Source organism: Diabrotica undecimpunctata, chromosome 8 (genome assembly GCF_040954645.1).
Source record: "Diabrotica undecimpunctata isolate CICGRU chromosome 8, icDiaUnde3, whole genome shotgun sequence".
NCBI classification, from domain to species: domain Eukaryota; kingdom Metazoa; phylum Arthropoda; class Insecta; order Coleoptera; family Chrysomelidae; genus Diabrotica; species Diabrotica undecimpunctata.
The window spans coordinates 89,165,539-89,192,962 of record NC_092810.1 but is presented as its reverse complement, the minus strand read 5'-3'; the positions used below and the strand labels follow the sequence as shown (position 1 = coordinate 89,192,962).

The 27,424-nt window shown below is 30.6% G+C and overlaps 3 protein-coding genes across 10 annotated transcripts in view; 1 reads left to right on the top strand and 2 right to left on the bottom strand.

The window, feature by feature from the left end:
• LOC140447748 (lysosomal dipeptide transporter MFSD1) overlaps nt 1-8,199 on the bottom strand; it is a 112,052-nt gene extending 103,853 nt beyond the window's left edge. For 2 of the 6 annotated variants that reach the window (XR_011951632.1, XM_072540579.1), the window contains exon 1: nt 7,869-8,199. Coding sequence is in view for 5 of the 6 variants with exons in the window: in XM_072540579.1 (XP_072396680.1) it covers nt 7,869-8,004 (136 nt within the window). In the remaining variant the exon portion in view is untranslated. The remainder of the gene's footprint in view (nt 1-7,868) is intronic. The other 4 variants (XM_072540581.1, XM_072540580.1, XM_072540582.1 and 1 more) reach the window with 3 other exon arrangements.
• Nucleotides 8,200-8,839: 640 nt separating this feature from the next.
• Nucleotides 8,840-12,981, top strand: LOC140447746 (BPTF-associated chromatin complex component 1). 3 transcript variants are annotated; one of them, XM_072540577.1, is made up of 6 exons: nt 8,840-8,965; nt 9,027-9,118; nt 9,356-9,454; nt 9,522-9,621; nt 9,733-9,857; nt 12,726-12,981. In XM_072540577.1, exons 1-6 carry the CDS (start codon nt 8,948-8,950, stop codon nt 12,736-12,738), a joined length of 447 nt encoding a protein of 148 aa, XP_072396678.1. In that variant the 5' UTR covers nt 8,840-8,947; the 3' UTR covers nt 12,739-12,981. The 3 variants fall into 3 exon arrangements, with proteins under 3 accessions (XP_072396678.1, XP_072396677.1, XP_072396679.1); XM_072540576.1 differs by having other exon boundaries at nt 12,721-12,981; XM_072540578.1 differs by lacking the exon at nt 12,726-12,981 and adding an exon at nt 11,469-11,762.
• Nucleotides 12,982-13,299: 318 nt separating this feature from the next.
• Nucleotides 13,300-22,048, bottom strand: LOC140447745 (NADH dehydrogenase [ubiquinone] flavoprotein 1, mitochondrial-like). Its single transcript, XM_072540575.1, has 7 exons — nt 21,891-22,048; nt 21,578-21,805; nt 21,122-21,414; nt 14,982-15,212; nt 14,687-14,919; nt 13,830-14,002; nt 13,300-13,730 (listed from the first exon to the last, which is right to left on the bottom strand). The coding sequence occupies exons 1-7, from the start codon at nt 21,937-21,939 to the stop codon at nt 13,507-13,509; spliced, it is 1,431 nt and encodes a 476-aa protein (XP_072396676.1). The 5' UTR covers nt 21,940-22,048; the 3' UTR covers nt 13,300-13,506.
• Between the last annotated feature and the right edge of the window lie 5,376 nt (nt 22,049-27,424).

Genomic DNA, 27,424 nt, shown 5'->3' with positions numbered 1-27,424 from the left:
TGTAGTTCTTATGTGTGCTATTGCTGTTATTATTTGGCATAGTGTTATGTAAGCTATTGATTTTTTGAGGATTGTTGGTAAAAGTACTTTTAATGACAACGTTTCTTTTTCTCATGAGAGGATTGTAAAATTCCGGTGGAAAATTATTTTGTTCTAAAATATTTTTGACTTTTCTCAGATTTTAGGGAATGATAAATCATTGTGAGGGTGTCATCTATAAAAGGCTGTAAATTTTTACATTCTGAACCTCTCCCTGTAGAATGGTATTTTTTTATTAATTTTTATGTTTTATTATTAATCATTTTTTAATCAATTTATTATTTGAATCAATTGCTTTTCAAAGATAATATATCTGTCCCAGCTGTTACACCATATCCATAATTTAGAAAACAAAAGGAGCATGTACAGTAATGTTTATTGTAATCAAATGAATCATGATAAACTTCAACAGAATTATGGTGATTGTTGAAAGTAGATCTGACTATATAATCAGTAATAAATAGATTATAGAAATTATCTCAATGATATAGTCCTCATGGAAACAATTAAATAAATGGGCAGATTTTTTAAAATTTTGCAGAATTGCCTTCACTGAATACACCGAAGTATATTTTGGCTCTTTAAATTTTTAACATAACATATATTTTCTAATATATGACTTCGTTCACATGAGGGGTAAAGTGTCACGTTATAATTTGACATTTGCATTTTTAAATATCCTAATCATCATAATCTTTTCCATCTCTTCTCCATCTTTTAACTTCGATGGATTTTAGGTGGTCTTCCAAGTTGTCTAGGTACCTGGAAAGTATTGCTCTTTCCTCATTGTTGCATCCTCCTCCTTTCTGATTATATGCCCAATCCATGTGAGGAGTGCTACCTTAATGAATTTCACAATGACCTCTTTCGGTATTACTTCTTCTTCACGTGCCATCTCCGCGACGGAGGTTGGCAATCATCATGGCTATTCTGATCTTAGATGCTGCTGCTCTGAATAGTTCAATTGATGTGCATCCGTACCATTCCCTCAAGTTACGCAACCATGAGATTCTTCTTCTTCCTACACTTCTCTTGCCCTGGATTTTCCCTTGTATAATCAATTGAAGTAGGTTGTATCTCTCATTACGCATAACATGCCCCAGGTATTGCAGCTTTCGTGTCTTGATGGTTTCCAATACTTCCATTCTTTTGTTGATTTTCGGTATTACAGAACAGGGCTATTAAATATGTTTTTCAACTGCCGCATCTTCATCCAACAGAAAATTTGTACTGTCCAAGAAGAATACTCAATATGGAATCAATGTAATACTATGCAAGTTTGTGTATTAATTTATAAACGTAAGCTTTCTCAAGTACTTACAAATATTGCCCCCATACTGACTGAAGATGTACATGACAACCATACTAGGCAAAGGGGTACGTTTCATACAGAAATAAAGCGAACTTCTGGTGCACAAAGAAGCATATACTCAAATGGACTGATCTTGTATAATAAGCTGCCCAATAATATGAAGGAAAGTCAATTAGGAAAGTTTAAATTTGAACTAAAACAATTACTTTTTGATAACTACTTTAAGATGAATCAGATTTGAATCATTTTAATTTCTTATTATATATTTTCTGTATTAACATAGATTACTTAATCAAATTTTGTAACTAAGAATATGTGATTTAAACTTTGTAAAACCATTTTTGATGTAGTACTGTTAAAAACAACAAAGCTACGGCTCTTGGAAATTAATTAATAAACTGAAAAAAAAACTGACAGGTTTCACAATATATTCCAAATAGAAATTCACAATAGAAATGATTTAAACATTCAACTTATTAATCTATATTAATAAAAATGAATCACTGAAATGTTTGTACAAGCATAACTTAGCATACGACTGAACCAAATTAATTAATCCTTTTTTGCTGTGTTTTTTATTATGAGGAGAAGGTTTGGATCACTATCAAAGAAAACTTTAACATCATAACATAATCAATGTCAGTATCGATAGATTGACATAACGACATAGCTGTAAGTATTTGGTATTGCGGCTCCAAATAATAACCATGAAGTTTCGACATATCAGATGGGAAGGTATGTTAATGGGGTGGTTTGGAAAATCTCTTCATTTTCCATTAAAAAAAAAATTAGATTAAAATAGATTAAAACAAAACAAAATAAAATAATATAAAATAGAGTAAAATAAAGTAAAATAAAATAAAACAAAATAAAATAAATGAGTATAAAATGGAATAACGTAGAATAAACTAGGATCTAACAGAATAAAAGAGTAAAATAAAATAAAATAAAACAACAAAATAATATAATATAGAATAATATAGAGTAAAATACAATTAATTAGAATAAAATAAAATAAAGTAGAATAAAATAGAATCAAATAGAAAAAAATCGAATACAATATAATAAATTCATATCTTAAATTTGACGAATATTAACAGATCGGCAGTATGCTAATTTAATTATTTTTTATGTTTTTTATTTTATTTTTTTTTATTTTAGATTACTATCAACACATAGTTGTTTCATGTAGCTAAATATATCTTTTGAAGAAAATGTATGATGCATGGTTAATATTTGACAGTAAATAAATGTTATTCATTTCTTTTGTGACTTTATGAAAGAGAACAACAGTTACAAAGAGAATACCCATTCAACACTAAAGCATTTATCAAAATAGTTTATACAAATTTTCTACAATTGAATCAACAACAAAGGATTGCACATACCATACTTGTATAGATGCTGTGAAGATTTGATCTAGTGGAATTTACTTCCTTAATGCTGGGGATAGACAGAAAAAACATTACTAATTTTATTGTTACTGGCAAAGATCAGATCTCAGTAGCCCTAGCGTTGGCTTCATCTGGAATATCTAAAACTTTATTGGAAGGCAGACAAATTGCAAATTTTGCCAAATTAATGAAACACCAGATTGCAACATCGCCAAAAACAGAGCAATGATGAAGATTTTACAGGTATTTATACTGTTTGGGATGAATGTACACTGGCCCATCAAAAGTCATTACAGGGACTGGACAGAACTATGAAAGATATTCATGACAATCAAAAACATTGTTGGTGAAGCCATGATGCTATTTTTAGATTGTTCATTATTAAATAATTATCCCCTAATTAATTGCTGCAGACGAACTAAATGCATGACTAACATCATCCAATTTGTGGTGGCATGTAAAGATGCTCCAAAAATAACATGCAAGTGGATTCATTTCTTTACCCAGAGATTTCTGTTATTTAATAGACTCGAAAGAGGTGCTTATTGAACTTTGATACTTTATTTAATTTTAAGGCGGTATGAAGTTTGGCAGGTCAGCTAGTTGGTAATAAATGGCTTATCTGGACACATTTTGAACCTTATCCTGATCACACATTAACATATTTATAATTAGTGACTAACAAGATTGTGAGATCATGAGATAGATATGTTGAATTTATCTATGAATAGCTTTAGGTACTATTTGAAGCACTGGAATACTAAAATGCAAAATGATACTCTGTACTTGGTGTGTACTTACTTACTTCTTGCATTCATGTATATTTTATTTGTATTTTTATATATTGAATATTTCTTTAATGCTGAATTCTTGTATAATTTTGACAGTGGGTTTGTCCCATTTGTTATCAATAAATAAATTAACATTATATGTGGTTTTGGTATACTTTAAAACAAGTGGAGAATTTTAAATAGTGCTAGAGATCTTCAACCCAATTGCTCAATCTAGGTTGTTAAACCCTTTTATGACCTACACAATATTATAAAAATAAAAAAATTATTCAAATTCAATGATACATTGTTAAAACATTTTCTCCAAACTAACATATTTAAAACAAAAATCCTGTTCTAAGAAGTAGCCAGAGAGGTCAGAAGGTATAATATTATTATTTTGCTAAATGTTTTAAGTAGTACATACTAGTATCTAGTATGTACTACTTTCTAGTTCCCAATGTCTCTCTACTTAATCTCTAACTAAATGATCTTTAAGGTCTTTCTCTCTTCCCTTTTTCTACCAGACTCCATTCTTTTGTTTTGTTTTCCTAATGTCTCTGATCCACTTTACTGACATATATGTACCAGATTAGTCTTTAATTCCCCATATAAACTATAACTTCCATTGAGAAATTTATTATTCAGTTTTTAGATCTGTATGTCAGTATACTTTTTATCAAGGTGTGACATATTATCATTTTTGTTTTTTCAATAATTTTTTTGTTTCATAACATTCAGATCAGTTTTCTTATACACACTAGTGTTAAAGTTCATTCATTTAGCAAATTCCCATCTGTCAACAAACGCACATGTTGATATTAGCTGTCTCATTTGTCAAGAGGCTATTAAATATAATTTATTAAATTAAGCCAAACAGATTCTCATGTTACAGATCTAAACTTGCCAGCATGTTTAAATTCAAATTGTATCGTGTTGATTTTTAAGTTAATATATTGTGTTATACAGTAGACTCCCTCTATAACGAGAACTGAAATGGCAAACTAATTACCTCATTATAAGCTGATCTCGTTATATCACACAACAATATTACTGTGCATACATATGATATGTAGTTTTCTAAAACTTCCTATAGTGAAGCTATTCGGAGCAATTTAAGATGCTAAATATTGTTTGAATGGCGTATGGTGTATTTGAAAAAAAAAATGTTTACTTTTATTATCAATGAAATACCTACATTAAAACAAAAAACAGATGTTTGCTTTTATTGTCAATGATATATATTAAAACAAAAAATCTGTATTTACATCTTTTTCTAACTACATAATGTATAAAGCGTATTTTCAAGGATAACATAAACTATTGCTTCTGCAATTGGAAGAAGTCTGTCATTTTTGACTGCTTTAAATTGTCCAGTATCATTCTATTTATCATATTTTCTAGATGTGAAACAGTTGTATTTATTGTAAAGAAGTTTATTGCTGGCGGCATGGCAATTAAGTCTATTGCAGGCGGCAGTTAAAAAGGGTATTTATTTAAAGCCACAGCAGGGAGCAGGGCCAAAAACGTAAAAAAACACGTTTTTTGATCTTATTTTCTATCGTTATAACCAAATTTGCCTCGCTATAGAGGGTTATAGTTCAATAGAAATTTCATCAGAAATCTAATGTACCTCGCTATAAGCGAAACCTCGTAATAACTGTGTTCATTATAGAGGGAGTATACTGTATTTATGTTATAGTTATTGTTAAGTTATTTACTGGTCGTGTTATTTTTCAGAGTTTAGTTTATTTGTAATTTAATGATTAAATTTCAAGAAATTCTTACACTAACAGTTTCAAAAGTAAATACAGTAGACTCCCTCTATAACGAGAACTGAAATGGCAGACTAATTACCTCGTTATAAGCGGATCTCGTTATATCCAACAACAATAATACTGTGCATGCATAGGAATATGTATTTTTCTAAAACATTAACTTTCTATAGTGAAGCCATTCAGAGTAATAGAAGATGCTAATAGATATTGTTTGAATGGCGTTTTTGAAAAAAACTTTTATTGTCAATCAAATACATTAAAAAAAAAGAGTTGTTTACTTTTATTGTCAATGATATACGTTAAAACAAAAAATCTGTATTCTGTAAGTCTGTATAAAGAGTATTTTCAAGAATAACATAAACTTCTGCGTCTGCAATTGGAAGAAGTCTGTCATTTTTGACTGCTTTAAATTGTCCAGTATTCTATTTATCATATTTTCTAAAGATGTGAAACAATTTTATGCTTCTTCATTTACGTTTTTTCTTTGGATAAAGTTTCTGACAACCTTTAAAACACTTTGCACATCTTGTCTATTAGGACCTTATTAGGTGTGAATGGTCAACCCCCTACAATGACACTTGTGAATCATAAATTGTAAATTTCCAACTAAGAATCATAAATTGTAAGAATTTTATTGCGGGCGGCGCAGTTAAAAAGGGTATTTATTTATAGCTACGGCCGGGCCGAAACGTAAAAAACACGTTTTTCAATCTTATTTTATCTCGTTATAACCAAATGTACCTCGCTATAGAGGGTTATAGTTCAATAGAAATTTCACGGGACATCTAATGTACCTCGTTATAAGCGAAACCTCGTAATAACCGTGTTCGTTATAGAGGGAGTATACTGTATTTTTAAAAATCATATGATACACATCAGTACGACCCTGTTTGGCTTTCACGTGCTTCTGTTGACAATTGGGAATATGTAAAATGAATGTAGTTTAGTCAGTTTATTAGTCCAGTTGGGTGCTGTGTAGAGTTGGTTGTTTAAGTTGAACCTTAAATTTTTGGAGGAATTTCTGTGGAAGGTTATTTATAATTAGATTTTGAGTACACTCCAGCTGAAACTGTTGTGGAAAATTTAGAAAAAAAAACAATTTAGAATGAAGAATTGCCACATTGTATGGGACATCTGCATTCTCTTAAATTAAGGAAAGGAAAAACCATAAAATTGTTTTCAAAATCTCTTCTCTTTACTTATGATGTATTTTACAAAACTAACCACAAAATACAAATCCTTGGTAATATGGAACCATCACTATAATTATAAATATAAAAAAGTTTTCACTTATAGCAGCTAGTATTATTGTGTTTTTGTTTAAAATATCAAATGACAAATACTCTGCATGGCAACTAAAATACTTATTAAAGTTTTTCTTAAATAAATACCGATTAGTTATTTTTTTTAAGTTGCACTAATAATGAGAAAAGCAGATACTGTCAAATTTTGATTAAAAGAGCTATCTGCACAATAAGTGTGTTTTCTCATTGTATACCAAAAATGGACATAGTACTGGATTCCAAGAATTGTTTGGAAATGACAGAATGCAGGCTAAATTATTCTTCTTCCCAATATGATTGTTGATGAAATATGGACCCATTGCTACCCATAGAAGACAAAAGAAGAGTTAAGTAAAGCAGTACAGAAAAAATGGTGAAGGGTTACCAGAGAAGACTTAGACTGTTTAATTGGCCAGAAGATTGATAGCAATTGTTTACTGTAGATTACTTGGAAAATGATACAGCAACAACTGGTGTATACTATGTAGCTGTATTGGACCAATTTGACTTGAAAAAGCACTTGATAGTCTAGCAAAAATGATCTTTCATCAAAAGAATGTAGGATATGAATTCATCAGATCATCCACTGCATTTGCCATATTGAGCTAAGTTTGATTATTGCTTTTTCCCAAACTTATTAAAAACAGCTAGGAATATACTTGGATTTTTTTAACAAAATATTTCTGTAATCAGTACAGCAAATTGAAGTATAAAATATTATAGAATGCTAGAAAATCACATCATTAAACTTTTATTAGGAGGAACAAAATCATTATAACTAAATCCTACAAATTATATCATACTTTTTGTGGCTAATAGAAAAATTTAAACAAAAAATTATTTTCTCAGCCTCCATTTGTAACCATAACTATTTAATTTTATCCACTTTGCAGTTGTAACAAATAATTTAAAAGTAAATGTTATTAAATAAATAGGCACTGTATTACATAAAAATTATTCCTGATAATATTAAACACAGTAGACTTGCATTTTTGTATAAAAACAAAAAATTGACCTAATTACACCAAACATATTATGCTAGGGATCAAAGATTATCAACCACAAAGAATAATTAATCTCAGCAAATTGTCATACTGGGAAATATACTATAAACAAAGATAAGAATATGTAATGGTTTGTTAATAACATTATCAAAGAATATGAGATAGTTTTTTAAACAAATACTTTCAGTAAGATCTGTAGAGAACATCCTACATCTCAGATTACAATTAACACATTATCTAACCATGAATTCACCAACCTTATGTTTGAGAAAAAATATTTAAACTTACCAAAACTTAGGAAACACATGAATATTAAAGCTATAAATCTATGGCCAGAACCTAAGGGGTGACAAAGGAAATTAAAACACCCCCGCGGAGCTGCAGGTTCATCCTCCTTTTCTTGAATATTTGGTCCACCTTCCATTTTAAAATTATTTTTGATTTAGTTACTTCTTATCACTATTACCTTATTATTAAATTTTAAATCTACTGTTTGCTGCTCAAATCACCCGCATATGATGATGCTATTACTTAGCAATTATCACTGTAAATGACTATGTTGACTAATATTTCTTTTGTTTGACATTCCCACTAACCTAATCTTTTGGTGCTTTTGGACTATTATAACTACCCCCACTTACAAAAGCATATAGAATAGAACTACTACCAGAGAACTACGAACACTAACACAATTTCGTTTTTCGTAGTTCTCTGCTACTACAGACCACAGACCACTATACAGACGTACAGAAAACCTACTGTTCAATAATAAACCACTTAAAATTTAAAATATATCTTCATTATTTAACAGTAATAAATAAAAATAATTTAATTATATCAAATCCAATAATGTCCTCTCAAACAACAAATTTGTGTATAATCATTATTTAAGTAAAAGGGGATATTATTTGATAATCTTTAAAGTATCTTTAACGTATTTTATGAACAGCAGATAAATAATAGTAATAAAATATAGTATAATAGTAAAATTTTTCTTTATGGATTTTATAGTAGCGTTATCCATAATATTTTGTTGATGAATTTCTTGTCAATGGTTCTTAAATTGACAGTTTTTTTTGTCAAAATAGCACCTACGACAAAATTTTATAATTTTAACAATATATTTTTTAATATGAAAATATAAATAAGTTTATTTATATTTTTGGATCTAGAAAGGGGAAGTCGATTTAATAAATATATTTCAGTCCCCGTTGAAACTCAATTTGATACACAAAAAAAGAAGCAGATATTTGTCCGGTTTTTCCACTGACTTTGACATTTCATTTGACTTTGATTTGTGCTTAACTTCATGTTTAAACTCAGGAAATGTTTTGAATGAAGTATTTTTTATATTCGATAAAATAATTATGAGTTCAGCCAGTAAGGTATAATATATTTTTTTTATTAAAGCTTTAATAAAAATTGTAGCTTTAATATTGGTTACAGGTTGGTGAAATATTCACTGCCGCAGGACAAGCTTTTAATAGATTAGGAGATCTAACAATGCAATTACATCCTAATGCAGAATCTCCTACAGGGTAAGAATAGTATATTGAATATTTACAAATAATATTTTGAACTTAATATAAATAACCTAGTCGAATGGACATGTTTGATAATGTAGTAAAAAAAGGTTGAAACTGGTAGAGCTTTTTATTAGAGTATTTTTCAACATACCCCAGAATTTCATGAAGTAAACCATAATCTTAAATTCATCTTATTCTCAAAACAAAATATTTTATAATTTTTTCATTAGGATATTATTTTTTAATCAGAAAATGGACTGATGAAGAAATTGAGATGCTACGTCAAGTTGTCAAACAATTTTCAGATGGATTAAACCAAATTAGTGATCATATAAAAAGGCGGACAGTGTAAGTCACTTATCCCAATTTCTTCTGAAACCTATGTATCATAACACTCTTTTTTTATTAATGTTAGATCCCAAATTAGGACGGCATTAAAGAAGAAAGCCTTTGAGGATGCAGGATTGCCAGTGAGACAGGTTAATCAGTCAGTAGCGCCAGTCCAGCTTCAACAGGTATGATTTTTTTATATATAAGGTTTTCCCCACAAGTGTATAAAAATGTTTTAGTTTATGACCAATGTCTTTTTTAATTCATAATATCTAACAGAAACATTTGATTTTTAGCAACCTATGATAAAATCTGAAGTCACTTTAAATATGTTAAATGCTGCAGAATCTGAAGTTGATGTAGAAGGTCTCCATGAAGATGTAAAACTTGATTTTGATGGAGGAAATGATGAAGTTTCATCGTAAGTTTCCATTTTCAATGAACTGCTATACAAATTTGTAAATTTTTTGAATACTTATTAAATTTGTCATATAAATATTATGTGGCACTAACTTGTCTGAAAAGTGGTATTCTGATTCAGGTATTCATGATTTTTTAAGAATACACTGTTTCTTTACTTTTATTACATTAACAATAATCTAACTTGCATATCAAATGTCTACAATTTTTATATATATATATATATATATATATATATATATATATATATATATATATATATATATTATATATATATATATATATATATATATATATATATATATATATATATATATATATATATATATATATATGCAGGGATGAGTGCCTTAAGAACCGGCAAAATAACGCAAAAGATAGAAAACATAATACATTGTGAAATAAAAAGAGATGAAAGTAGTAGAGGTGAGAAATTATCGATATTAACCTATAAGCCTATAATTTACTTTACATTACATTAGAATTATCGAAAATTTCCCACCTTTAGAAGTTAGCTTATGAGCTTGTTGACTTCAGTCATAGTAATACATATCATGTAATGTAAGTAAAAACAGTTTAAGTAGTAGTATTTTTTCATCCAAAATTAAAGTATTGATCAATAATAAACTATGATTTGAGAGAGATGTGGCATACACTCTTCTCAATACAGAATTATTATAGCTTGTTATTCTGTATTCGTCAAAACAGAATTAATTATCAAATTACTACTAATTAAACTGTTTACTTACATTTGCTTTATTGCCTTCAATCAGTTTTTACTTTATGCGAAATTTAAAAAATGTAAATATTTGACGTCATACTTGTAATATTATGACTGAAGTCAACTAGCTCATAAGCTAACGTCTAAAGGTGGGAAACTATGGATAGTCCTAATGTAATTTAATGTAAATTAGAGGTTTCTATCGATAATTTTCCACCTCTACTATTTTCATCTCTTTTTATTTCACAACATGTTATGTTTTCTATCTTTTGCGTTATTTTGCCGGTTCTTAAGGCACTCATCACTATATATATATATATATATATATATATATATATATATATATATATATATATATATATATATATATATATATATATATATTATACATAGTCAAAAAATATCTTTCAATATGTTTCTATTAATGAAAATTGTAATAAAATTTAAAATATTAAAGGCATTGTAATAATTATCTCAAACAATGTACACTATGTTTAATTTTGATGTGGATCTGATGTTATTGATGAGTATATATTATTTCCCAACTAATTTATATGTATACATAACTTCATGTATATAGCAGTAACTGTTGAACTACAGGTTTGAAATGACAAAATTTAATCTAGAATATGCAGAGTATTAGAACTACTAAAGTTACTGATTTTTTTGTATGAAAAAATGTTTCGTTGCCACATAATCAGAATATATTTCTATTATCTTGCAAATGTAACTGTAATACTTAAGAGTTACTTTTCGCACATGGATATTTTCAGTAATTTGTATACAACTGTATGATGTAATTATATGTTACATAAACTATTGTTTGATTCAATTCCCTTTTTAACAAAAAATGTTATTTTTCATGCTTGCCTTTGATAAATGATGAGTAAGTATTTGTTAGTGATAAAATCAAGTAATTGCAGTGCTATTAGAAATTGTAGAATGGATGGTATGTCTTAACTCATATGAAAATTTACCTCTTGGTTTTAAATTTTTAGTTTTTGTTAATTAAATTACAGATAAAGACATAAATAACTATCAGAAATCTCTTATAACTGTTCAATCATCTATAAATCAGATAGTTAAGGGAGAAATTTTCATCTGCAAGACTAATTGTTTAGTTAATTATTTAAAAGTGATATACATTGTCAGATTATTAAGTAAATAAATTATTTTTCGACACCATTTTTCTAATTACCTACTTATTTATCCTAATTTATAATTGGTGAGCCGTTTACCCCTAAAAAGATGCTTAGAAGCAGAATATAATGACTAAATTTTTTTTGCATTTCTACCATACCTTTTTTCTTCATCTTTTTTATTTTTTATTCGATTTTATATACTTAAATGTATTTTTTTTTTAAATTTTTTCAAGTGTGCTGGAAGTGTTTGTTCCCTGAACAATTTCTCTGAATCGCTTAGTGATTATAGGAATTTTTTTCTAAAAACCTACTGAATGAATTATAATTCTACAAAAAGTCTTATAATCTTTAAACCTTTACATATAAGACTATTTTGACAAGGATAAGTTGTTTCTATCTTGCTAAGAACAGTTTTAAATTTAAACAAAAATTTCTAAGCGCAGAGTCCCTGTGTCACTGTGACCATACTCCCAGTATAGCGTTAGAAATGCAAAATTTTTTTTATCAGTTTATGCTCTGCTTATAGTGGTAAACCACTCGCCTATAGCAGACATACTTAAAGTTCAATCTATCATAGATTTGGACTTTTAAATTCAAGAAGCACTAATGAAGTCTGTTTTGCCACAAAGATATCAGAAAGTAAACATGGCACTGGTATATGCCGCAATGAAAGTGTATATATTAAGATAGGCAAGTTGAAAAAATAAAATTACCTAGTAGAACATATGAGAAAGGAGGGTATCAAAGTAACAGAAGACAGTTACACAAGACCTGTATTAGGTAAATTATTATTGACATGGTTCAAGATAGAATATATATAGATAAAAGGAAACATGGTGATTTAGAAGCACTGAAGATGTGATTATATTGAATATTAACACTATCATGGACTGAGAAATCTCTAATTGAGTAGAGAGATCATATCATTAAAACACAAAAATTATTAAATTTAGGTTTTCTTGTCCTTTGTTACAAAAATCTAACCATTTATAAATTTTCAGGAAAGGCCCCAATACTAAGGCAACATTATCAAGTGTATTGTGAAGAGGATCTTCATGTTTGTAAATAAACGTTAATAGAAAATGCAGTGAAATTAAACATAAAATTTAAAGATAATGAACATTTGGTTATCAAAAATGCAAATACATGAAGTTAATATTTGAATAACTATGATTAATTGGTAATGTTTTTGTACAGGTTTTGAAAAATTCACTATGTATGTAAATAACACTAGAAATAAAACAAATGATTATATTTTCTGTTATAGTTGATAATTATTTTTATATAATATCAATGGCATCTACTTTCTCTCAAGTTCTGACCACTGCTGCATGAAGAGTCATCTTGTTGATCCTGTAGCCTGCTTTCATCTTTTAATCAGTCTTTATGTAATTGTGCAAGCAGTTTTTTTCTCTCTGGTGTTGAAATCCAGCAATACATAACAGTTCATACCCAATTCATTTAAACTTTAGATAATGATATGATTAACACTCAAAATTTACACATTTTTAAATTAGTTGTTCAAATTTACTATCCAGTCTTAGGGTGTTAATTTAGAATTATTGCTGTAATATAGTATGTTCAATAAACTCATATTATATTTTTTAATTTATTTAACATATAATGACAGTATTTACATACGAGATATTAACAAATAATTTACATTATGACATTCTGCAATTTGTAAAAATCAACCAAAAAGACAAAATAAAAAAAAAATTGAAATTACTTAAAAATGGTAATTTATCCTTATTCTTAAGTTCTATATAATAATAATATATTTATCATTAAACTGCAGCACTCTTCTGTTCATGATATTTTCGCATCCTTTCTTCTAGCTCTGGTCTAAAATGCCTGATTAGACCTTGTACAGGCCATGCTGCACCATCAGCAAGAGCACATATTGAGTGTCCTTCGACTTGTTTGCTGATTTCCCACAGCATATCAATCTCATCTGGTTTTGCATTGCCGTCTACAAAACGGTATATCATTTTGTTCATCCAGTTTACCCCTACAATAAAAAAAATATACTAGAACTTATAATCATATAAAAGATGCAGAAAGAAAAAGAATTATAAATTATTTACTAATTCAAAAAGTAATAACTTACCCTCTCTGCATGGAGTGCATTGTCCACAAGATTCATGTTTATAGAACATAATGAGTCTAGCAATTGCTTTTACAATATCAGTTTGTTTATTCATCACAATAATAGCAGCAGTTCCCAAACTAGTTTGGGCTGCAACTAAACCATCAAAGTCCATTAAAACATCCTCACACACTCTAAAAGAATAAAAACGTGTCAAATTTTATGTTTTTAGTATTGTAAGTGAATGTGCAGAAATCCAGGCCGTAGAGGAATGTCCTGGATGAGAAATTTAAGAGAGTGGTTTGGCTGTACCACTAACGAATTATTCAAAACAGCAGTAAATAAAATTAGAATCGCCCTAATGATATCCAATCTCCGATAGGAGAGGCACTCAAAAAAGAAGAAGAAGGTGAATGTGGCAACCATAGCTCAGTGGTTATAGTACTGGCTTAACAAGCCAGATAGCCTGGTTTTGATACCCAGCACAGATACCGAAAATTTTTAATTTAACTGAGCCACCACTGTGCTTCATAGGGTACATGAAGATGCCAGTCCTGGCTGTCAGTAGTCATTAATACTAAAACCTGAGCCAGAAGATTATATGAATAAAAGATATACAATAAGCCAATTAGCTACAGTAGGACTGGTTATACTAACAAAAAGCTTCTGAAAAAAATTGACTAAAATAAATATATATTATATAAAATAATGAATAATAAAAAGATTCATGGTCTCAAAAATAGAAATATTGTTCTTCAAAATTCTTCCCTGTTAATATCAATCACTTTCACATATATTTCATCTAATTTTTAAAGCACTTTTTCCATGACCCAACTTATTAGAGCATTTTTAGCCTCTATAGTTAAATCAGTACCTACTTTTTTGGTATAAGAGGTGTAGATGATCCTCCTGGAATAATAGCCAAAAGGTTGTCCCACCCACCAGTAACACCTCCGGCATGCACTTCAATAAGCTCTTTCAATGGTATGCTCATCTCTTCTTCTACTGTACATGGACGATTAACATGACCAGAAATGTTAAATAATTTGGTACCAGAGTTACGGGTTCTGCCAAATGAAGCAAACCAAGTACCTCCTCTTCTGCAAATACTCTAAAAACAGTGGTTTACATTTGTCTAACTTCAAATTTTAAAACAATGAAATTTTCACTTACTGGTGATACTGCAACAGTTTCAACATTAGTTACAGTTGTAGGGCAACCAAATACACCTACATCAGCTGGGAATGGAGGTTTCAATCTTGGTTTTCCTTGTTTACCTTCAATGGATTCAATTAATGCAGTTTCTTCTCCACAGATATATGCACCAGCACCTCTGTGCATAAATACATCAAAATCATAGCCAGAACCACATGCATTTTTACCTAAATATCCAGCCTGGTATGCCTAGAAAATATTTATTCATTGTTATTTTTATTTGACCTCATTGTTATTAATTTTAAGAAAGAGTTAAATACTATGTTTATATGGGATTAAGCCACAATTGATTGTAATGACAATTACAATTTACCTAAAAATTTGACGTTTCAATTTCCACTCTGGAAATCATTCACAAAAAAGTATTAAATAATTTTGTTAAGGATGTAATATTATAAAAAAATATATTTTGAATTATATACAGGGAAAGTATATACAGGGAAAGAATAAACAAGGGCAGATCAGCGACCCGTGCCTTAAACTCTCTTCTCTGGAAAAAAACAATTCGAAGAGAAACCAAAAAAAAAAAACATTTACGGCAGAATAGTCCAAAGTTTTACACTTTATGGTTCGGAAGTATGGGACGTCACCAAAGCTAATAGAAACAAACTTATGACGACAGAAATGGATTATCTGAGACGAAGCTGCGGTAGATCGAAACTGGAGAGAGTTAGAACCGAAATGAAAATGGGCGAAATATCAATGAGGACATAGAAAGAACACAATTAATCTGGTTCGGACATGTTAAAAGAATGCCAGAGTACAAATGGCCCAGAAGAGTACTGGAATGGATCCCTCCTGAAAGAAGAAAGAGAGGACGACCACGGAGAAGTTGGCGCAACGATATTGATGAAGCAATGGCGGCAAGAGACTTAAAAGAGGAACTGCATATGACAGAAAAAGATGGAAATTGGGGGCGGAGAAGCGGCGACAGCCGTAATCAATCCGTTATTATATTATATAAATATATTATATATATATATATATATATATATATATATATATATATATATATATATATATATATATATATATATATATATACCATTTTATGAATACACTGATGATGTTGAAAAGAAGCCATATTTAACTTGTATCTTATTTTAATTTATTTATTTTCCAGGGGCTACTGCCCAATAAGATTAACAATGTTTACAATGTATACAATAAAACAAAAAAATATAAGTATAAGTATCACAATAATAAAAGTATAAATATCACAAACTTATTCACGTAATTTAGTGTTACATATCAAAATGAAGATTACCTATTTCAGAGTCACTCAAATAAACACATTCCTGAGACCAGAAATGAATTCGGCCGTCAGTGCAAAAAAATCTAGATCTGGGTGAATATTTGCCAATCTTAATGCTCGAGATAAAAAATTATTATATGCATAGTTGGTTCTGTGAAGAGGAACATAAAAAGTTTGGTTTAATCGTGTTTTATGTAGATATACATGCAGACCAACCTGCTCAAGTAACTGACGACACAAGACTGTAGAATTATGTAATTATGTCATAAAGTCTTTAATTAATCGTCGGTCATACAATGAGAGAATACCAAGTTGGGTTTCAATTTAATCATAATTTACTTGATTTAATTCAAAAGGTATACCCTGTTTATATGTGACATATTTCACGAACTTGTGTTGAACTGTCTCAATTTTTGATATGTAAATATTATAAGATGGAGACCATACACAAGAACAATACTCTAGATGGGTCTGACTAAAGAACAATATAGTAATTTAATCGCTTCAATATTCTGAAGGTCTAATGAATCTTTTTATAAAGCCAAGCATTTGTGAAGACTTGGGAAATTATTGACATATAATGTGATTCAAATAAAAGTTTACAGTCTAAATTAATTCCCAGATCACAAATTTCGATAACTCAGTCAACAAAAAAGTTCTGTATATTATAATTATATTCCATTGGATCTCTCGATCGTCCAAAAGAAACAGCATGACACTTGGATGCATTCAGAGCCATGGCATTCAACATACACCACTCACTCAACTGATTGAGATCATGTTAAATCGTCCGCAAAAAGAAGAGGTGAACTGTGCTGGAAGCAGTGGTGTATATCATTGATTAATATTTTAAATAACAGGGGTCCCAAATGAGAACCCTGGGGTACTCCTAAATGAATGTTAATCTCACTGGAAACAAAATCCCTGATATGTGCCATCTGAACTCAGTCAATCAAGTATGTTTTCAGCCATCTAAGAAGTCTGGATAATATAAAACAACAATTATTGAGAAAGCTGGGAGGCACTCCATCAGGACCAGGACCCTTATTCACATTCAGTTGTGATAATTTTAAATAAATATCAGATATAGTTATGTTAAAATGATATTTTATAGACTTTAGGTCATTAAATTTGTATGTTTGAGGAGTAGTCATGTTGTAACTGGCCAATTGACACCTAGTCTATGCCATTAAAAAAAGCCAAGCCAAGATTGTTGACAAGGTTATGTTATGTTGCATGTCACAATTTTCAAAGTTGACTCGCTTTTTGCCACAGTGTTGTAGGAAACAGTCATATTTGTCTGAAAAGATGTGAGGGTGGATGTTTTGTTGTGTGTTGTATATGTATTGTGTATGATAGAGGATGATTGTGTATACTGGGTTTCTTATTCTGCTATTGTTGGTAAATTCTTTTAGTATTGGCAATCAAAGCCTGCTACATTTTGCTGATGGGTTTGCTACATATTTTTCTTCATTGAGTAGAATGAGGGATGTTTCTTTGATTTTTCTCTTTTTCATGTCTGTTTCTTTCATGACTATTGTTGCATATTTCCATTTTACTCTACGTTCATTGTCCTAGGCATGTTTGCATGTCTGTGATCTGTCAAAGTTCCTGTTTTTGATGTATGTTTCATGCTTGTTTATTACCACACCTAGTGGTCTTGTGGTTTCTCCCACATAGAAATTGTTGCATTCACAGGGTATTTTATACATATTTTATATCATCTCTCTTTTGTTATTAGGTTTGGTTTTGGACAGGATAAGATCTAAGTGTATTAGTTGTTTTAAATGTTGTACTTGTTTACTATCCTTTTTAATTTTTTTGATAAGCCCTTTACATATGGTATAGTTGCGATCCTTGAGAAACTTCTTGTAAGTGTTTCTGGGTTGCCTTTTGTGTTTTGTTGTTTTTGTTTTTTTTTTATTTTCTGGAACTCCTTTTTTATAAATGACATTGGCCAGTCATTTTTTTGATGTTTACCTTGTGGTTTTAGTGGTAGTTTAAATATCTGTTGGTGTGGGTTGGTTTTCTGTAAACTTTGGTTGCATATCCTGTATACTCTTTAGTGATTAGCACATCCAGAAAATGAAGTGAATTGTCATTTTCTTTTTCTGTGGTGAATCTGATGGATTCTTCTTTATTGTTGATGTCCATCAGGAATTGATACAATGCTTCTGGTCCATGAGTCCATATGGAGAACACATCATCCACATATCTCCACCATACTGTGCATTGTTTGTCTATTTTGTGTACAATGTTATGTTCAAAATCCTCCATGAATATATTTGCTAATAATAGAGATAAGGATGAGCCCATGGCTAATCCAAAGTTTTGCTTATAATAATCATTATTAAGTTGAAAATAAGTATTATCTGTGCATAGTGCATCGAGCAAAAAGACAAAAGAGGGAATCTAATCGTTATGAAAAGGCGACCAAAAAAGTGGCCTCTGATGGCGGACATATCCGGAAATGCGAATGCGCCAAATTTAAATTTTCCGATACTTATTAACAGTGGCTATAAAATAGTTTTCAGAATGTGTCTTAGACGAGAATATTTTAATTAAATATTAACGATAACAGTCTAAAATGTGAAACAATTGTTAAAAAACTTCAATATAAATAAGATTTCATGTGACAGTTGGGACAAATAATAACATAACCCAACTAAATTTGATTTCTTAAACAAGGAAAGACTCTCTTTCCTTGTTTAATTTGGCCTCTCAAGATGGCACTTCCTGTCTAACAATATTTTTGCCCCCACCACCTTTACATTCCCTCTTTTGTCTTTTTGCTCGATGGCATAGTGTTAGTAGCTCCATGATCGCTGATTTTAAAACAACTAATACGCTTAGATCTATCCTGTCTAAAACCAAACCTAATAACACACAAGAGAGATCAAAGAATGCATCTATAAAATACCCTGTGAATGCAACAATTTCTATGTGGGACAAACTGCAAGACCACTAAGTATGAGGATAAATGAGCATGAAACATACATTAAATATAGGGACTTTGAGAGATCACAGACATGCAAACATGCCTAGGACAATGAACGTAGAGTAAAATGGAAAGATGCAACAATGAAAGAAACAGACATAAAAAAGAGGAAAATCAAAGCAGCAGCACTCATTCCACTCAATGAAGAAAAATGTGTAGCCAACCCATCAGCAGAATGTAGCAGACTTTGGTTGCCAATACTAAAAGAAGAAGTCCCCAACAAGAATATACCAACTATAGCAGAATAAGAAACCTGGTATGGTAGTACATATGCAAATCCACAATACATATGCAACACACAACACACATTCACTAAACAAGAACAGTCTACACACGTACAAATGTTTACAGCACATATTATTAATAACAGTGGACACTTAAAATAATCAGAATTTAAAATTTCCCTGGAGCAAAACATCCACCCTCACATTTTTTCAGCCAAATATGGCTGTTGCCTACAACACTGGCCAAAAGTGAGTCAACCCCCAATTTTGTGACATAACATAACCTTAGCATTTATACACTTAACAAAATTATCTAATAATGTTTTTGAGAACAATTTCTGGAGTGGAAATCGAAACATAAAAATTTTAGTTAAAATGTAATTGTCATTACAATCAATTGTGGCTTAATCCCAAACAAACATATTATGTATTTAACTTAGACATGTCATAAGAAAACAATTTCAGAACGTTATTAAGAAAGAGTTGCCAAAAAAATGATATATGATAGCTAATAATAACATGGTATTTTTACTAAGGAGGAGATTCTTTTAGATTGCTCTTGCACAGTATGCACAGATGCCCAGTAGGACATATGGCTTTATGTGTACTCCTAAGTACAGGATGGATCGTATCTCTTCAAAATTGTACAAAATAGAATCTATAAAATATGTGAAGAAGTTTGGATTCAGAAAAGGCATGAAAACTAGATAATCTATTGTGTGTCTTCATCTTCATACTATATAATATAATACTAACAAAAATGGTTGGACCAACAATATTATGTTTTGTGGATTTTGAAAAAGCATTCGATCAACTTCCCCATAACACTTTAATGGAAATTTAAACAACACAGGATTATTAATAAATATTTTACTGGAAACAAAAACTTTCTTTGAAGATAGTTTGATACAAAATAGAGTGTGGCAAGGTTTGCATTTGATATGATATATATGTCATATTTGCAATCTATATAATCTACAATTAAAATGTCATTTTTAAAATCTTTAGATGGTGATTTTTATGAGTGGTGGTTTTTACTCAAAAATTCTTATTATTATAGGAACATTAGGAACTGCCCCATTCTAAATAATTTTAATACATAATTAGTGTGTTTTCCAATTGTGCTTCATTAGTTCTCATTTATCATATTCCAATATATCTAATGTTTTTCTCTCAATTAATATTTTTATTTACTTATATGAATAAGAATCAAAGAAAAACAAGACCACATAAATAAGTTACAGTCCTTTGAAATGTGGTGTTACAGGAGGATGGTTAGAATAGCATGGACACAGAAGAAAACTAGCACGGAAGTATTGCGAGAAATGGGCAAAGAATGCGAAATAATAAACACAATAAAAATAAGAAAGTTACAATATCTGGGACACATAATGAGGGGACAGTGATATGAACTGCTAATGCTGATAATACAGGAAAAGATAAGAGGAGGAAGGAGAGTGTCATGGTTGAAGAATTTAAGGGACTGGTTTAAATGCAGTTCTATAGAACTCGTCAGAACAGCAGTAGATAGAGTAAAGATAGTGATGATATGATATCCAACCTCCGATCAGGAGACGGCACTTAAAGAAGAAAGGATAAGAACAAGAATCTACACACTTACCTCTGCAATAGCAACCTGCATATTTGAAGCTTCATTATAAAACTCTCCTCTAATATAAATATATGCAGCTTTAGCTCCCATAGCTCTGCCGGCTATCAAACATCCCTCAACAAGCTTATGTGGATCATGTCTCATGATTTCTCTATCTTTGCAAGTTCCTGGTTCTCCTTCATCAGCATTTACCACAAGATATTTAGGCCGTCCATCTCCTGGCTTGTTCATAAAAGACCATTTCATACCAGATGGGAAACCAGCTCCTCCTCTACCTCTCAAACCAGATACTTTTACCTCATCTGGAAGAAATAGTTACTAAATTAGAGTAAAGACTACACAAAAAGAATAAGTACAGTCTTACCACTTAGTTTTTAAGTGTCTATAGTAAGTAATAGTACATTAATTGAATTTAATTAATAATAATTTATTGTTTTGGTGTATCAACTAACTTAAGATACATACTAATAATCCAATCTGATCCCTTCAATAAGATCTCCTTCGTTTTATACCAGTCTCCCCTTTTCATGGCACCCTTAAGCCTCCAATCATGTCTACCATAAAGATTAGTAAAAATTCTATCTTCATCAGCAAGGGGCCCAAACTTCGTTTTAGTTTGTGGTGGAGGAGTACCTGGTGGCGGTCCAGAGTAAAAGACAATTTGATTGTTACATATCGCTGGGAGAAATTGTCCTGAAAAGTGTAAATCATGAATTATATAACGAAAACAATTAGGTTATGTTTTCGTATTGATCAAGGGCTAAAAGCATCTACGTACCAACTTGTGATTTTGTTAAATTAGTAATTCGGCCTAGAGCTGCAGCCATGCTATTAAATATTGTATATTTTTATATTTCCACCATTCAATTATAAAAATGTTACAGCAGCTTTCAGCTGACAGTTTGACACAAAAGTGACATGTGACGTGACAGTAACTATTATTTATGAACACCATCAATAATTACAGCTGCCTATTCTTGTTAGTTTACAAGAGCATTAAAGATGTTCTTAAATGAGTCGCTCAGAAGCAGAGTGGCCCAACTGATTTTTTTGTATAATTCAGGTAGGTAGTACAATAGGTGGCATTTTATCATATCTTTCATTTCAGGGTGGCTCAACTAACATTTCGTTGTATACCAAGAGATGGCGCGACTTGTACAGTTAGGCTACGTTAACATTTCACTTGATCTATTATAGTTAGGGAAACGTGGCCCAAGTGACAGTTGGGCCAGTGTGCAGTAATATATTTTAGACATTGTCACTCTTGCCTTGTGTGTTTGTATCAGTCTTGTCTAGCGTTAATTCGTTCTTTAAAGTACTATCAGCCTTTTATACGGTTTATGTTTGTGTAATCTTGAGCAACGGTGAGTAAATTATTGTATTTTAGTGTAAATTAATAGTGATTGTAAATATCTCGGCTCAAAATTTAAATTAGGATTCTAAATTTTTTAAGATTATAACCTTAAAATTATAACTTTAAAATGAAGAAAGCAGGCTAATTTTCTACTTAGACATATTTTTATAATATCTGGTATGTTTATGGTTTTCTAAGCGATGTTGCCAAAAGTATAGGTTAGTCTTTAACTTAAAGACATTTGTAAAGGATTTTATTCAAAAGTTTTTTTTAAAGACATTTGATCACTTGAATTAATAATTAATACAGAATATTTTTGTTATAGTTTGGAAATGCCGTTGTCGGATACATCCAGTACTCGTGAACCCAGTGAATTTGAAACAGATTCTGGCTCTGACTTCCATCCACCTTCTGATGCTGAGTCTTCTACAACTAGTGTAAGCTTCACAGAAGATGGACTTGTGGAACCTGGATCAAGTAGGGGTAAAAAACGTAAGAAAAATAATTCAGTTTGGAAAAGATCTAAGTCTAAGTTGGAAAGAAATTCAGGAAAATCATATTTGAATTCTCGTGGTAGAATTGTGTCTAAGAAACAATTTTTTCATGGAGTTTGCAGCTGTCCACGAAAGTGTCATTTGTTGTTATCTCTTGAAGAAAGAAAAAATATTTTCCAAAGTTTCTACAACTTATCTGATTTTAATTTACAGACTGCTTACATTAATATACAAGTAAATGTTGTCAATAAAGGTCGACATACAGCAGCTCAAAACCATAATAAACGTTCTAAGACTAATAATTTTAAGTGTACTGAAAAACTAGAGAAGTTACTTACAAACCGAAAAAAAGGAGAGCAAGATATAAAAGTAGAATGGCTTAAAATACAGTGGCTAATGTTCAAATCAGAAGAGCCATTCAAAATTTATTTTAAGTATTCTAATCACGAGAGTGTATTATTTAATTGTATTGACGTCACAAAAAAAAGAACAGACGTCTTTCAGATAAAAAGAGAAGACTTCTACTTGAACAACCTCTATCCTGCTGGAAGACCCATAGAGCAACTAAAGTATAAAGACCTTCAGAGTCTTCTTCCTTACATTCCGCCGGTCTATCATGAATTTTACATAAACCTGAAGATAAACGTGGAGGCAGTAGATAATGATATTGGATCGGAGTGACTCAAGTGAAAGTTTTATGTTTTTTCGTAAAAGCTTAATATTTGACATAGTGGCCCAACTGACTTTTTTTTGTAGAAAAAAAAGATTTTTTTTTGTTAATTTTTTTGCGCATTCGACTCATATAATGTATTAGATTCCAGAAATGTTTGTGTAAGTGAATAAAATAATACTGGTTAATAAAAAAACTTTCATTTTTAGCTCAATTCTTTATTTGCCGATATCTCAAAACATCAACTTTACACTTAGGCCACTCTGCTTCTGAGCGACTCAAATATGCCTGAAACATCTAAATAAAAGATTATTTACATACTCCAGTCGTCAGTGACGAAAATACCACTAAACCTCTAAAAATCATAGGAACAAGCTGGAACCCCAAACAAGATGCAAAAATGTTTAACACTTTTACCTCCGGCCTACCCCTAGAACGTCCTCTCGAAGGGGGGGGGGAATCGGAAAAAATCGATTTACCAATAATCTGCACGTCGTAGACAAAAAATGTATCAAGTACATAATCTAGCTAAAGTAGACTTTACACTACATGATTTTATCATATGAGATTTGTTATGATTCCTCGTTTCTATGATGTTTTAAAAAATCGTGTTTACACTACATGATAAGTTATGACTTATGATATGAGTGACAATGAGTGAGGTTTTATTGATTTTTCTTTTTGTTTATGATCATAGAGATATTAGACACAGTATAGACAGTACAGGTATCAACTATTAGATTTTTAAACTATTATAGTGGAAAATAAATCTGATGGCATTGGCTTCCCGACTTTTAATAATAATACCAATTCTTTGATCAAAGAATATAGGCCGGCAACAACTGCGTACAGCGTACAGCAGTAAGAAGAAAAGATCAGACGTCTTTGGGCTTGCAGGTGGCTCTTACGAAGAAATCGTGGACAGGGTATATCAAATTTAGTGTTGATATTATACCAAATTAAAAATAATTAATGAAGAAACTAAACTAAAATTATGACTAAGAAGACTATAAAACACTAAACTAAGAATAAAATAAACTAAATAGGTAAATAATAAAAGAAACACGACACAATAGCACACATTAGATAATAGGTTCAGTATCAATGCAACAAACAAAAAATAAATAAATAAAGGATGCTGTCTCTCGGTAAGTGAATGTCAGCGTGAATGTCGCCGAATTGACATAAGAATAAGGCGCGATATTTAAATATGTTGGTATTACCGGTATTATTATCGAAAATCATATGATTTTATCATGCGGAATAGGTACCGTCCCCGTAGGTACCGTCCTATTCTCCTGTGACAAGCTATGACGAGCCGCATGACAGTGCTTATGACAAATCACACAGTGTAAACATGGAAATTTGACTTTATGATCAAATCATATGACAAATCACATATGATAAATCATATAGTGTAAAGTCTACATAAGATAATTTTCATTAAAAATATTTATTAGCACTCTTTGTGAAGAATTAACTGTTCTCTCAAAAAAAAAACGCTTGAAGCGACTGGCGATTTTTGAATGTCAGTTATGCGCGCGAAATAAATTTTAAATACGATCTGTATCAACTCAACGGTAAAAATTCGATATCTTTTGATCAAGTGCTCTATCGAAAAAAATCAAAATGCGTTTTAAAGATGAAAAGTGCAGCTTTCGTATGCCGGTTTTGTATTTTGTCGCAAATTAAGTCAATTTTTATAAAGGTGTTAAATCTGCCGTGTTAACTCAAAAGGGCGTATCTGCTTTAAACTAGTTTGCGACAAAAATCAGTTTTAGTGGTTTTGATGAGGCAATCGTGATTTTTTAAAAAGTTGTGACTTGTACCATATAGAAGTTAATAAATAGGTTTATACTATCATGTGACAGATTTTGGTATAGTGTCAACTTGGGAAAACAACACTTTTAACAGATACGCCTTTTTCACTTAACAGGAGGTATACAATTAAGAACGTAACTACATGATTTTTTAAAAATATTTATTGCATTAAACAAATGAACGTTACAATATTAATGTTGTATTAATTTCGTAAGTTATTCTTAATAATTAGGAAAAGTTAAAAAAGTAAACAACAATACAGACTAACTAAAATATCATATTCAGTCAATCAAATATAAATAATTAATACTTAATTTTCTGCTCCGAACTAGTTATTATATTAATTATCAATTATTGTGTCCACATTTTCGCTAACAAAAATATTTTTCCAAAATGTAATGCGATTTGGGGGCATTATTTGACCAATTTTAGTGATTATATTCTGTGTTCTTTCCATGGTAATACCTCGTGGTTGAGAGATAGAGAGTGGTTTTGCAATGCCAATTTTTTGGATATTAGCCTTTAAAGAATTGGCACTTATGATTTCTCCTTCAAAACTAGTTTTATAACCTAATGTATGGAAACACCTCATGAACTAAACTTCCACCATTTGTTGAAGGTACGGACGAGGGACCAACCTTGTTATTTTATATTGAGATGATTCGTCTTTCCAGTTGTAAAAATCATTAAAAGCCACGTCGATAACTTCGACATTACGTGTTGACGTTTTAACCGCATTTACAAAATCAACGAAGTCACAAACTTTACCTTGTGGATTTAGTGATTGCTCGACTCTATGGTGAAATGAGTCAGCTGCCATAAATGTATGGCCTGACTCAAAATATCTTAGAGTTATTTTCCTAATGTTCAATTCTAATGAGTTTACAGCATACACAAAAAATGTGTACAAGCACCAATTTTTGTTCTGACCGAAACAATTATCCACCCAAACAAAAACTTCTTCGGAATCCCTAATTTTGTTTAAAAATGCATAAAATGTGCTAACAATATCAGCCTTTTTTCGTCCAGAAATAGCTTCATGCCATAGAATAGCAACTGTAGAAGTTTTAGAAGTACCAACTGGAACAAAGCTCTCATTAAAGGCTATCAGTCTAGGAGTAAATATAATTTCTTTGAAAGTATCGCATCTTGGGAGCATAATCACCTACAAAAAGATCCCTTTACAATAACTTCAGAAACAAAAATATTTACCTTGACACATAGGTACAAGGTAACAATTTGTATTTGTTTAGCCTTTTATATAAATTAGTAGAAAATATACTTACTAGTTGTTTCTGCAAAATTATTATCCATATTTATTATGAACAACAAACTAAACACATTCTATGAAAACACGAAAAAGTAAGGTTAGATAGAAATAAAGTATATATAGTTCAGCTCAACAGGCCTCAAAGGCCCAAGGCTTCAACGGTTTTCTTCCATTTCTTTCTATCTTGTGCTAAGTTTTTCCAATCTTGTACCCGCAGCGACTTCAGATCTTCTTTTGCCGACTCCAGCCATTTTCTTCGGGGGCGGCCTCTTTTTCTTTTTGTACCAGCCTCCGTGTTTATTAATTCATTGGGAACTCTTCCTTCCTTCATTCTTGCTATATGTCCGAGCCATCTTAATCTTTGAATTTTAGCAAGTCTTGTTATTTTTGGTTGCCCATATATTTGCATTATTTCTTCATTCGTTCTTCTTCGCCAGATGTTCCCCTCTTTTACACCTCCGTATATCCTTCTAAGAATTTTTCGTTCCCATCTATCTAATTTTACTTCCATATCTTTATTTAGTGTCCAGGTCTCGCTAGCATAGAGTACTGTAGGTCGGATAACTGTTGTATATATTCGTTTTTTTGCTGTTCTGGATATTATATTCGACCTCAGTATCTTAGTCAGGCTCCCAGCACTCTTACTACCTTTGGCCATTCTTTTTATGATTTCTTGGTTCTCTTCGTTCCTATTTGTTAGTGT

Excerpts from the sequence above, each read along its gene's own strand:
- LOC140447746 (XM_072540576.1), top strand. Across the intron at positions 9,622-9,732 it reads CGCCAGTCCAGCTTCAACAG|CAACCTATGATAAAATCTGA; the intron begins GTATGATTTTTT and ends TTTGATTTTTAG. Across the intron at positions 9,858-12,720 it reads GGAAATGATGAAGTTTCATC|GAAAGGCCCCAATACTAAGG; the intron begins GTAAGTTTCCAT and ends ATAAATTTTCAG.
- LOC140447745 (XM_072540575.1), bottom strand. The coding sequence starts at position 21,939 with ATGGCTGCAGCTCTAGGCCGAATTACTAATTTAACAAAATCACAAGTT. Across the intron at positions 15,213-21,121 it reads TGCAGGTTGCTATTGCAGAG|GCATACCAGGCTGGATATTT; the intron begins GTAAGTGTGTAG and ends AATATTTTCTAG. Across the intron at positions 13,731-13,829 it reads ATGCACTCCATGCAGAGAGG|GGGTAAACTGGATGAACAAA; the intron begins GTAAGTTATTAC and ends TTTTTATTGTAG.